This window comes from Hordeum vulgare, chromosome 4H (assembly GCF_904849725.1).
Source record: "Hordeum vulgare subsp. vulgare chromosome 4H, MorexV3_pseudomolecules_assembly, whole genome shotgun sequence".
Taxonomy (NCBI): Eukaryota; Viridiplantae; Streptophyta; class Magnoliopsida; order Poales; family Poaceae; genus Hordeum; species Hordeum vulgare.
Window position 1 is genome coordinate 584,751,072 of NC_058521.1, and position 12,794 is coordinate 584,763,865.

General features: G+C 48.0%; 1 protein-coding gene across 1 annotated transcript; it reads left to right on the top strand.

Moving 5' to 3' along the window:
* Positions 1-9,540: 9,540 nt before the first annotated feature.
* On the top strand, positions 9,541-12,388 carry LOC123449745 (transcription factor BHLH3-like). Its single transcript, XM_045127064.1, has 4 exons — positions 9,541-10,558; positions 10,663-10,839; positions 11,679-11,849; positions 11,987-12,388. Exons 1-4 carry the CDS (start codon positions 9,926-9,928, stop codon positions 12,071-12,073), a joined length of 1,068 nt encoding a protein of 355 aa, XP_044982999.1. The 5' UTR covers positions 9,541-9,925; the 3' UTR covers positions 12,074-12,388.
* Positions 12,389-12,794: the final 406 nt, after the last annotated feature.

The following is a 12,794-nucleotide window of genomic DNA, read 5'->3' on the forward strand; positions in this document are numbered from 1 at the left end:
TGAATTCTTGCCGGTGCGTCCTTCAATCATGGCTCAAGTGATGCTTATCTCTCTCCTCAATCATTTCTAGAAGAATAAGTTGTATGCTAAATCCGTTGTTGGTCATCAATTAAACTTGATGAAGGATAAGCATAATATAATTCTTATTCTTGTTCTTCCTTCTTCCAAGGGATTTCAATTCTTCTTCCGGAGGACTCATGATATCAATTCTTTTCTGAAGTATCCGTTCTCTTGCATTCCCAAGTGCATTTGTTCTTCCTTTATCCTTTGAGGTGGTATTATAACATTCTTGTTAGTGTAGGAGCCTCGAAGAGATTTCCTTTCAAGAATGATACAAATAAATCCATCAATTCTATGATCATGAGATATTTTCAACCCATGATTTCTTCGTTGAGCTACTTTGGTTGGATTTCACCTAAAGCTTTTCCTATGGATTATGCTATCATGGTGCTTGTCATTTGCCCAAGTTCTCATTGTATCCTCTTGGTGTAAGAATTGTTCATATCTTGTTTCTCCAAATCTATCCTTGTTTCTTTAGTGGTTGTTTGTCACCTCATATTTGTTGAGATGATTTTCATAAGCCCACTACTATCTTGTTCTTTTCGATGTTGTTTGTCCAACAACTCCGTCTAATTCTTCTTGCAAGGATGCTTGCCTAGTTCATTTGAGTTAGTAGTTGTGATTCTCTCTTCATTCTCTTCTTCCGTATGAGCTAGTTCCTATTCTTTTGTTCCGGAGGCCTTGTGATGTTGCTCTTTTGGGTCTATTATGTTGTTCTATCAAGATCATGGTGTTCCCTTGCTCTATTTAGTTGTTTCTTATGTTTATTGCCTATTTCTTCCATTTTATCGAATTTTTTGTCCCCTTTTCCTACCGAAGTGCTGCCGAATTTTTCGTGAATTCTTGCTTGTTTCTCATATCATTCCCCATCTCTTTGCAACCTTCAAGGATTGTTGGTGTCAGTCGTTTGTCAAATAAGCAACTAAGTTTTACCTTTTGCTTTTCTCATCCTCTCCCCCTTTCATTCTTGGATCTCGGGGCGAGATCCTCTTGTAGTGTAGGAGAGTTGTGACAGCCCGAGACCGACGTTCTAGAAGATTCCCCTCTCTTTCCGTTTTCGTCGTGTGTCTATTTTTATTTGTCGCATCATCGTCGCATCATGTGCATCATCTGCATTGCATCGGCATCTACGTTTCCGCCCGTTTTCAAAACTTGCATCCGTTGTTGGTTGTCGGTTCACGTCGTTGTCCGTTCCGAGTCCGACCGCACTCGCACGCGCCCGTGGCATCGTTCGAAACCCTATTTTAAAAAGTGTGCGTAAAACTTTCTCTCATCGGGTTGAGATTTGACGGGCGGTCTTATTTTAATATAGCTAGGCCGCCTGTCAAGTTTCATCGCGATCGGAGTTCGTCTGGTACCCGAACGGTCGACCGTAGCGGCACCGTATTCGGTCTACCGTCGGACGTCTGTCGGTGTTTTAAAAATTGTTGCCGCGCTGCCTGTTTTTCCCTCTCGTCTCCAGTAAACCACCCTACACGGCCGCGTACCCATTCCCGCGTGCGGAATCGTCCGAATCCGACCCCGCGGTTGGATCCGGAACGCGATTTCGGTTAATCGAGCCCCCCATTTGTCTATAACTAGACCCTCCTATTATTTTGGGACAACCTACCCTCCTCCACCTCGAAATTCGTGCAAACCCTAGCCTCCACATTCTCCAGCTAACCCTCAGATCCGATTCGAGCGATCTGGACCGTCGGATCGAAGATCCAACGGCCCAGATCCGCCCCATGCCAACCCTTCTCTTCCCCGAGCTCCTCTGCTCCTCGCCAGGGTGCCCTCGTCGCCGGCAGCCTCCCGTGCCCCGCGCCTGAGCCGCGGCCGCCGCCTGCCCGGGGTGGGCCTCGCCGCTGCAGCCCCCTGCCAGGCTCGCCACGCCTCCTGGCAGCTCCAGGCCGCCGGACACGGCCACTGCCCGAGCCAGGAACCTCGCCGCGTCTTCCCCGCAGCCGATCTGCTCGCCCGGTCGCCGGCTCGAGCCGCCACTGGCGGGAACGGGTCTGGCCGCCCCGGATCCGCCCAGATCCATCGCCTCCCGGCCCTCCCCGCGCCTTGGCCGGCCGCCCTTGCCTCCGGCCGCCGCCTCCATGGCTGCGTGCAGCCTCTGCACGAGGGGGACGACGCCTCGCCCGACGCCAGCGCCAGCGCCAGCGCCGCGCCGGCCCAGCGCGCCTCCTGCTTGGCCCAAGGAGCGCCCCGAGGCCCACCTCTTCTCCGCCTCGGCCCAAGCCAGCAGCGCCAGCAGCCGGCCCAGATCCCCTACTGACCAGGCCGAGGCCTGCTAAGGTGAGCAGCCCCCGAGCCCTCTATTTCGCCCCGTGCACTGTTCTGCTATATTGCGCCCCAGCTCGGCCCGTTAGATATTTAGGTTATTTACGGGTTAGTTAAATTTCAGGAAGTAGACGATATTAAACGTACGTATCTTTTAATCCGTATGTCGAATCGCGATGAGTTGTAGATGCTTTTCGTGTAGTTTTACGCGTAGAACCCGTTTATAAAACTTGCATAATTTTTCGGCGTAGTTTAACGTGCCAAATGCATAGATTAGCGTGCTGTCTCAATAGGATTTAGTCCGTATTTAATTTTCGCGCAAGTCCGGATTGATCGTATGCCGTAGATTAAATGTCCACGTTTTAGGAATCATTTTTCCATGCATTTTAGAGCGGTCACTCGTATTTTTTGCGTGTAGGATTTGCCGGTAATTTATTTTCCCGCGTATAAGTTATTTTTCTCGCATTTATGTGCGGCATTATTTTGTGTTGCAAACCCCACATATTTTATATGTTTCCGGGGTAGAAAAATCTCATGGATTTTTCTGTGCAATTAGTTTTAGCTTTCGAGTAAGTTAGTTCGCGAAATATTTTGCTATGTTGCCCTTTTGATTAATTCGTAGGATATATTCCGTGCCTCGTTTGAATTAGATGTCAACTAGAGAGTTGATCTTGGATGTTTTTTTTTGCCCCTGGTATTTTTAATTGCAATAGAAATGCATGTTTAGGTGTGTTTGGCTTGCTCTCAAGTTGCTAGAAATAGTGCTGTTTTGGACGTGCTGAAATATTTCTAAGTCTGGAATCTGTTATATTTTGTTGCTGTCTTGTCTTGCTTGCATCTTGTGATATGTAGCTCTTTTGGGGTTGGTCCAATGGAGTAAGTTATAGCCCTTGTGTTTCTCTAGCATGCTATGAAGTTTCATGCCATTTGGAGTCCTTTAGCTGTAGGTTTTTCTGCTGTCAATATAGCTTTAGATCGAAAACTGCACTTTCATGAGGTGTAATTTTCACTATATCTGAAATAGTGTGTGGGAAGCCATTTTGTGACTTATTTCCCTAGTGTTCCTTGCTGCCATGCTAGTTGTTGTTAGTTGTTCGTAGTAGTGCTTGTTGCCCTCTTCCGTGCTTGAGCATATCGGAGTTGTGTAGCCGTAGTTGTGGGGCGTAGAAAATGTTATGTGACTGATTTTGGCAGATTGTAGTCAATTCTTGTTTTGCTCGTAGTTTTTGAACCGTAGCTCCGATTTGATCGTGTCCTACATGAAACTTGCTTAGAATCTCGTGTAGTTTCATTTTCTCTTGCTGTTTGTATGTTTTGAAGTGCTCGTGACCGTCGTTGCACACATATTGCATTCATGCCATCATATCTTGCGGTGCTTGTATCTTTTGAACCGTAGCTCCGTTGGAGATGTTCTTTATGTGTAGATTGCTTGCCTTGACGCGTAGAATCACGTGAACCTATTTGTTTTGCTGTTTTACAACTAATTAAAGGTGTTAATTTAGGTCTGGACAGAATTGTAAATTAACATGTGAGGTCGTTTCGGAGGTGCTATATGTCATTTCCGACCTCATTTAAATTGCCTAGATAGGTAGATTAATTACGCTTCACCTCTTGCCATGTTTAAACATATTTAATATTGCCGTGTAACTAATCGGGATAGAACTAAATAATAAATGTGGAGTTTCGTCAATATGCAACTCGTTGCATATTGAACTTCACTTAATGTGTAGTGTTTGATTGTGTGAATTGTCATGCCGTGACTTGCATGTACCCAGCTGCTCATGTATCATATGCGATGTGCATCGTGTGTTGATTTGTGTTTTCAGTTTGCATCGTCTCGATAGAGTTCCGCAGCGTGCCGGATTGTGAGGACCTGTTCGACTACGTCGGTTCGTCTGCTTCACGAAGTCGTTCTTCTTCCAAGCGGGATCTCAGGCAAGATGATCATTTCCCCAGATACCATTACTATCATTGCCATGCTAATTTTATCGCTTCTATCGATTATGTCTCGTTGCCTACCACATGTTAAATATTAGCCTCTCAACAATGCCATGAAACCTTCAACCTGTTCAACCTAGCAAACCACTGATTGACTATGTTACTGCTTGCTTAACCCTGTGTTAGCGTTGCTAGTTGCAGGTGCATTGCTTCCATGTGAAAGCATGGGTTCCTTGTTATATCACCATATTTAAATGCTATTTAATTTAATGCACATATATACTTGGTAAAAGGTGGAAGGCTGGCCTTTCTAGCCTGGTGTTTTGTTCCACCTATGCCCCCTTAGTTTCGGCTACCGGTGTTATGTTCCATAATTGAGCGCTCCTAACACGATCGGGGTTGTTATGGGGACCCCCTTGATAATTCGTTTTAGATTAAAGCTGGTCTGGCAAGGACCAACATTGGTACGACATTTGCCTAATCACCTAATAAAATTGCATAGGGACCCGCCGGCACCCGCGGACTAATTTAATCAACCCCCGGGCCAGTGCTCCTCATGAGTGTTGGTCCAAAATAGAGCACCGTGTGGGGCCACCGCGAGGAAACTCGAGGTTTGGCACTCGTACGCTTCGCTTATCCGTCGTGTCCTGAGAACGAGGTACGCGACTCCTATCGGGATCGTCGACACGTCGGGCGGCCTTGCTGGATTAGTTTTACCTTTCACGAAATATCTTGTGCATCGGGATTCCGGTGATGCTTTGGGTAATCTCAGAGTTGAGGTTTTCCACTAGGGAATCTTACGAGATCGCGAGCTTCGTGATTGAGGATTTCTATGCGGCTTGTGGTAATTTGTGATGGACTAGTTGGAGCACCCCTGCAGGGTTAAATCTTTTCGGAAAGCCGTGCCCGCGGTTATGTGGCAACGTGGAAGCTTTGTTTAACACTGGTTCTAGATAACTTGAAGTTAACTTAATTAAAACTTGCCAACTGTGCGCGTAACCGTGACTGTCTCTTTCGTGAGTTCCTTCTTCGATTGAGGACACGGTGGGGTTATGTCTGACGTAGGTAGGTGTTCAGGATCATTCATTTGATCATCAGTAGTAACGTCCGTTACGCGTAGATTTTCCCCCCTCTTATTTTCTTGTACTCGTAAGTTAGCCACCAAATATATGCTTAGCCGCTGCTGCAACCTCACCACTTAACCATACCTTACCCATTAAGCTTTGCTAGTCTTGATACCTTTGGAAATGAGATTGCTGAGTCCCCTGTGGCTCACAGATTACTATAACACCAGTTGCAGGTACAGGTAAAGGTTATATGACGCGAGCGCGTTGATTGTTCATTTGGAGTTGCTTCTTCCTCTTCTTCTTCATCGATCTAGGAAGGGTTCCAAATCGGCAGCCTGGGATAGCAAGGATGGACGTCGTTCTTCTTTTGTCGTTTGTTTTCGTCCGTAGTCGGACCCTGCTCTTACTCTTGAGGTTTATGTAATGTACTGATGTGACTCTGATGTAGCTTGTGGCGAGTGTAAGCCAACTCTTTATATATCTCTTCTTTTCAGTACATCTACTTGTAACGATATCCATTCTTGCGACACGACGAGATGCGCTTCTATCCCTGACGAGGCCCTCGTGCCAAATTGAGGATAGGGTCGCATCTTGGGCATGACAGAAATCAACCTAGCCAATGGGCCTGAGTTTTGGCTGAGGATGATCATCAACTAAAGAGACTGTCTTGCCAAATTTTAGACTCAAATGGAGGAGCCTAGGTGGCACTTGCTTTGCAAAGTACCACACTGGACAGAAATATGAATGTTGAAGATGGGCTCAAATGAATGAATGGATTGAGCTGATATTTGGCGGATGATGGTAATTTGGGGGTAGGTAGGCACTGTACAAATTTGATACCATTTGGACGTACCAAAGTGGTACTTCTTTCACAATGCTCTTCTCTGGACAGAAACTTGGGAAAATTATTGAGAGAAATTGGCTAAATTAAATGAGCTAAAATTTGGTGGAGATAAGTTATACACGTGTCAACATTGTATGGTAAAGTATAATAAATAATTAAGAAATATAAAATATAGCTCCTTCACAAACTGAAAATATGACCAGAATAAAAGTTTGGATGATGAGCTCACATAGAATGCTAGATAAATCTAAATTTTTACGTAGAGTGATTATTTGAGCATATGAAACATTTGGAAAAATCTCACAATGTTTGGATAATCCAAGCTAGTACTTCCTTCACAAAGCTTCTCTTTGAATAGAAATTTTGAAATTTGCTAACGAAGCTTTACTAGGTAAATGAAGCTGAAAATTGGCATGTAGTAATGATTTGAATATGTAAGAGAGCCCAAAAAGTTTTAGGGAAATAGGATGGGTCTAGATAGCACTTGCTTTGGAATGTGCCAATCTGGACATAAAAATAGAAATTGATGCTGGGCTCACTAGAAGATTGGATTGAGCTGAAATTTGGAGAAGGATGATAATTTGGGCATATGATGGCGCTGTAAAAATTTCATACCATTTGGATAAATAAAAATGTTACTTCCTTCACAATACATATAAAAGGGAGGTGACCTTAAGTCCTTAAGTACAAATGCATCCATGTTCACAACCTCATGACCATTTATATTGGCCGTAATCAAGTAGAAATAAGGTCGTTGAGCACTGTTGTCTGCTTTATGACCATTTGGTGTAAGGCAATTTCAGGGTTTGAGCCCCTCCTAGCGAAATGGCCGTGGATTTACGACCAATTCAACAGGGGTCACTGATAGAAGGTCACAAGTTGACAAATTTTTTGTAGTGACCGAGCACGCGTAGAGGGGGACCTGCCCAACTTATACGCCATGTCGAGGGGTCTAGCAGAGAAGGACTCAACGACTGTTGCGGCGTAAGTTGGTGCGGGCTGATGTCGCCATGGTGGTCGGAATAGATGAAGTGGTTGGGGGAAGGCAACGACGACACTCGCGATGAGCTGGTGCTAGACGATTATGAAGGGATAGACGAGTGGCGCAACTCGGGTCAGCGAGTTGCATCGGCGTCAAAGAAGATTGGTGGCGGCGGCCTGATGGTGACAGCGGCCACTCGTTGTGAGCGAGGCGGCGATGCTCGAGGAAGAATCCGACAGCGTGACGAAGACTGGCGCGGATGGTAGCGTTCCCACACCGAGGGAGGTGGTGCGACGCATATCATGGGAAGTCGACGTGCGGAGACGACAGAGTGAACAAAGGGTTGAGACACTATGGCCTAATGGGGTGAGACACCGCCAACAGGCTGATTGGGGCGACTGCGGGAGGACCTCGGGGCAGCCGTGTGGATCACATGCTACGCCGCTACTACCCGAAGGGCGCCGCAACAACAGTGCGTGGGTCAGTGCACCCACAGGGACGACCTTGGGTGGTAGCAGGGACAGCGTGCCGCGACGCTATGGCCCGACAGGGCAACGCAGCGACGACGCGCAACTCGGAGTAGCCGTGAGGAGAACCACGGGGCAGCGCTACTGTACCCCGATCGAGCGATGCAGCGACATCTCGATGCTTGATGGGTGGAGGGGCACGCTGTACTCGGGACAGTCTTCACGGGACCTACGGAGGTCGGGCACACAACATAGATGAGGCGGATCGCGGTGGGCGGCTGATCAATCCGGTCACGCGCGAGGTCGGGGACATCGTTAGGAGGAGGGCGGCCGTACGGATGTGACTGAGGCGGGTGGCGACGAAGAAGTTTCGGTCGGAGCAGGACGACGACGACTCCTCACGCGAGGCCGCCGGGTGGGAGTGGAGATGGGGTTATCGCGCCGGTGTGAGAGTAAAGGTGCAGGGCGAGGGAGGCGACGTACGACACAAACCGATCTTATAACAGTAAACCAAAATAAAAACGTCGATCAATGCAACCCTCGAGAGAGAGAAAAACCGGATGAAGAGATCGTAAAAATACTATTTAGGTCAGCCGGTTAACACGACCGGCGGATAACCCCTAGGTACGAGAGACGCGGCTCTGTCGTCGGTCGTGGAGGCCGACCGCCCTGCGGGAGACGCACGATTCGGAAGCGGCGGACGGCAGCTGGAGTTCGGATCGATTAGGTTGATATCATGTACACCGGAGAGTTGGGCCGACGAGGACTGCTTGCTGCATGCAATGCTCCAAAATCGGCGTCGGCGGCGGGGCGAGAGCCGCAGACACGGGGCGCCGCTGTTTTCCCGGGCAAAACGAACCGCCGATCTAGCAGTAGCACGCCGCGCGCAGCTGATCGATCCGGGCGCCCTGAGACGGCGACGCATCCTCCAATCTGTCCCGGCGCCCGTGAGCCCGAGGGCGCTGTACGTATGCCCGCTCGCGCCGTGCGGTCCCTGTGCTGTGAGCTGCCGCTGCCCGTGCCGGTAGACTCATGCATCAGGCAGAGGCAGGGCTTGGATCATGCGCGTACGCAAAGCATCTCCGTTTGGATATTTGCTGCGGTGCAGCCGCCGGTGGCAACCATCTCCGCACTTGCATTGATGGTTTGCGCAAGGGACCGACCCGCCGTGGTGATATGGATCATGCATCAAGTGCACGGAGACACGAATAATAATGCATGCACGCAGGTCCGATCGATCGATCTACAAGCGATTCTGGTCCGTAGTGCGTGCGCGTTGTCTCCATGCATGCACCAACCCCGTCACATCCGATGAGATGGCTCATCAGGATGAACGAGGATTAGTTAATTCCCCCCTAAATGTCCCAGACAACGAGATCCACAGGATCCAATCGATCTTTCAGGAGTCGTCACGCACGCAACCGAGCGGCATGATTAACGGATCGATAGAGCTGGTATTGGCGCCGACGGCTCGATCGATGAACGCCGGCGGCGCACGCGACCTGTCTACATCACTAGGAAAACACTTGCAAATACCTGGAAATACTTTTAGATCGAGTTCAGTTTATGACGGAGATTGCTGAATGGGGCACGCGATGCCAGCAGTAGTAGCAGCAGCAGCTCCGTCACGGTGGGCCGAGTTGGTCGTAGTAGTAGCAGCAGCAGCTCCATCACGGTGGGCCGAGTTGCCAAAACGGCAAAAGGAATCTCTCTCTCTCTCTCATCGTTACGTACTGGAGTAAACAAGAACAAGTATGATTAAACAAGATCAAGATCGCTGATTGAACAAGGAAACAAAACCAACGCCCAATTCCTTCCGCTCGGTGATTGGTTGCGTGGCCGATCGAGGCCTCGATCGCCGCCGGCGACAGGCCAAAACCAATGCATGCATGCAACCAAAGCTCACAACGAGGAGATTCCATTCCATGCATTCTCAGGATAGGATCGCCATTTTCTGGCTGACCAATCCGCTGCAGCCAGCCGTGCGTTACGGACCACACCAAGAGTGACTAGCCAGTTGAGTTGATGCCAAGGAATGATTGTCGCTTGGGTTTGTCACACCGCATTTAACTCCCAGGTTGCCTTCCTTCCGTGACGATCTCCCTACAAGGCCACTGGACTCTAGCTAGCTGCAAGTTGGCCGTGTCTTGTGGACCTGTGACACTGCTACCGGTACTGGCCGTGTTGCTTGCAACTGGTAGTATAAGTGTGAGAGGAGTTTGCGCGGCTGGGAGAGACATTAAGGGAAGCAATCGCATTTTTCCAACGCTGACGACCAAGCTAGTACAACTTGGGCGACATGGATCATCTTGACGAGCAATCGTTCCTGGACGAGCTCATGTCGCTGCGCCGGGAGGAGGCGCCCGCTCTGGGTCCGTGGCAGGCGTACCCGGGCAGCCGCATGACGATGACGACGAGCGACCTCCTCTTCTACGGCGACGAGGTCGCCGACGAGGCGAGGAGCGGCATGGACTTGGCCGGGCCCTTTCAGCAGCCCATGGCACCACCGCCGGCCCCGGCCGCGCCAGCGCACCGGCCGCATGAGGAGTTCAACTTTGATTACCTCAGCGAAGTGTGCAACCCTTACAGGAGCTGCATCGGCGGCGTCCATGGGCCTGGGGTCGTACACGCGTCCAGCCAGGCGCTCGCTCAATCTCAATATGCCCGCCAGGACACCATGGCGGAGAACGGCACGAGTAGCGGCAAGCTGCATCACGGCGGTGGTGGGTCGTCGTTGTCCCCGTCGTTCGTGTTCGCAGGTGTCACCGGGGAGAGCTCGGAGATGACCAAGGGCGTCTTCTCCGGCGCACAACCTAGAAGCAAGCTCAACGGCGGCACTACATCCAAGAACCTCATGGCGGAAAGACGGCGCCGGAAGCGCCTCAACGACCGCCTCTCCATGCTCCGCTCCATCGTGCCCAAGATCAGCAAGGTGTGTCGCTCGCAACTCACAGTGTCCTAGCTCTAGTAGCTTCTTAATTTATATCGATTAATTAGTTAACATCTTTACTCCTCGATCACTCGATCAATCTGTAGATGGATAGGACCTCGATCCTCGGGGACACCATAGACTACGTGAATGAGCTAACCGAGCGGATCAAAACCCTCGAGGAGGAGATCGGCGCCACGCCGGAGGAGCTGAACCTGCTCAACACGAGGAAGAATTTCTCCAGCTGTACCGCCGAGGAGATGCCGATGAGGAATTCCACCAAGGTACCTACACACTTAGTTCAGGCAGCAAGACATCAAATCATCTAATTCACGATGCTTCGTAATTTTGGAGCTCGCATACTCTCTCTGTCCCCAATTACTTGTCACGAAAATGGATAGAATTGGATGTATTTAAAACTAAAATACATCTAAACATATTTATTTATAACAAATAATCCCGAAAGGAGGGATTATTTATTTATTTGAAGCATTCAATTTAGATTTGGTTCACGATCTTGACGGGATTAACAATTTCTCAAGAAACTCCATCATACAAATTGAGGACTTCTATTTAAGATTTGATTCATGATTTTGAGTGGGTCAACGACTTCTCAAATAAATTGGCACTCTTGTAACAGTCCCATGCACTCACTCACTACTGAACAGGAAGCACCAACACTTGGCATTCATCCGGCCATCAATGCAAGAAATTTTACGTACTCCCTCCATCCATATATATATATGGCCTAATGTATTTTTCGAAATTGCCTTTGACTATTGATAAGATTAATAGTATATGAATTGTATAATGTGAAAATTATATCACTGAAAGCTCCTTTCACGTATGAATTTGAAGATATGCTTTGTGTAACTTGCATGTCATATATTATTGCTCTAACATATGGTCAAAGTTAGTCTCCAAAAACGCATTAGGCCTTATATATATGGAACTCAACCGTACTGCCAAAAATTGTAACAAAAACACCATATTATTAAAAAACACTTCACCATCGTCCTCACGCACCAAACCAATTTTTATCTCAGTGAAATCCCAATAATACAAAACGACCCAAGGAAGCGCGCCCAACCCTTCTTGTCTGAACCCATTATTACCCATACAGTTTGTCATCGAGAAGCAGGGCGATGCCGAAACGAGGATCGACATCTGCTGCGCCACAAGCCCTGGTGTGCTGATCTCGACAGTGAGCGCGCTGGACGTGCTGGGGTTGGAGATTGAGCAGTGCGTCATCAGCTGCTTCGGGGACTTTGCCATGCAGGCATCCTGCTCACAAGTAAGGAATTAATCATGTTTCCTTTTTTCGGAGCTAAAATATTTTTTCCACAAATTTGTTAGCTGCATCCCGAATGTACATGTTTTCTGCACTATTATAATTCAATCGTCGATGCATGGTGTGTGTGGTGTATATAGGAGGAAGGGAGGAGCCGAGTGACAAGCACCGACGAGATCAAGCAGGCATTGTTCACGAGTGCGGGCTACGGAGGAAAGTGTCTCTAGATCGATCGAGCACGCCAATTCATCAAGCATGTACCAGAACAAGCTGCTTGTAATTTGGTAATCTTCCGTGAGTTATGTGTTTGCATATATTTGCTTGATTTGTTTCAAAAATATCTGCATGAATTAATGTAGTATTTATGTTCAATTTTTGAAAAGTAGTAGTAGTATTATCTAAAGTTCAGCTGTTTGTGACTAGATAGACTGTAATAGTTGGGCGTGTGTCCGTGAGTGTAATATGCATGCAAGTATGTATCAATGTATGGAGTGGAGTATTGGGATTTGGCCGACATGAAAAGATACCAATCTGTTTTTGCATTTGGTTGGGCACTGCTGCAGCTTTTTGTTTTTTGTGTATGTTTAGCTGTTTCCTGACAACAATTACTCATCAAGTTTTGTCCTGGGCTATATGAACACAGTGGTCAAGGATTGGGTACACATATGGGCACATATGAACAAGCCCTGAGGAGTACCTCTCATATTGTACACACAGTGGTCCGTTGATTCCTTCCATGTTTGAAGAATTGCGTGACCGTGTCGTGTGTTTTTTTTGCATCGTAATATGTGTCTCATTTATATCATTACTAACATACGAACTTGCATATATATTGGGTTGAAATCGTAATTTTATGGTCTTATCCAAAGCGATACAACGGGAGACAAAGATCCACTAGGATGCAAAATCGACTGCTATGTCGATGCGGTAGAAAACTGATTGAAATTG

Excerpts from the sequence above, each read along its gene's own strand:
- LOC123449745 (XM_045127064.1), top strand. The coding sequence starts at position 9,926 with ATGGATCATCTTGACGAGCAATCGTTCCTGGACGAGCTCATGTCGCTG. Across the intron at positions 10,559-10,662 it reads TCGTGCCCAAGATCAGCAAG|ATGGATAGGACCTCGATCCT; the intron begins GTGTGTCGCTCG and ends ATCAATCTGTAG. Across the intron at positions 11,850-11,986 it reads TGCAGGCATCCTGCTCACAA|GAGGAAGGGAGGAGCCGAGT; the intron begins GTAAGGAATTAA and ends TGGTGTATATAG.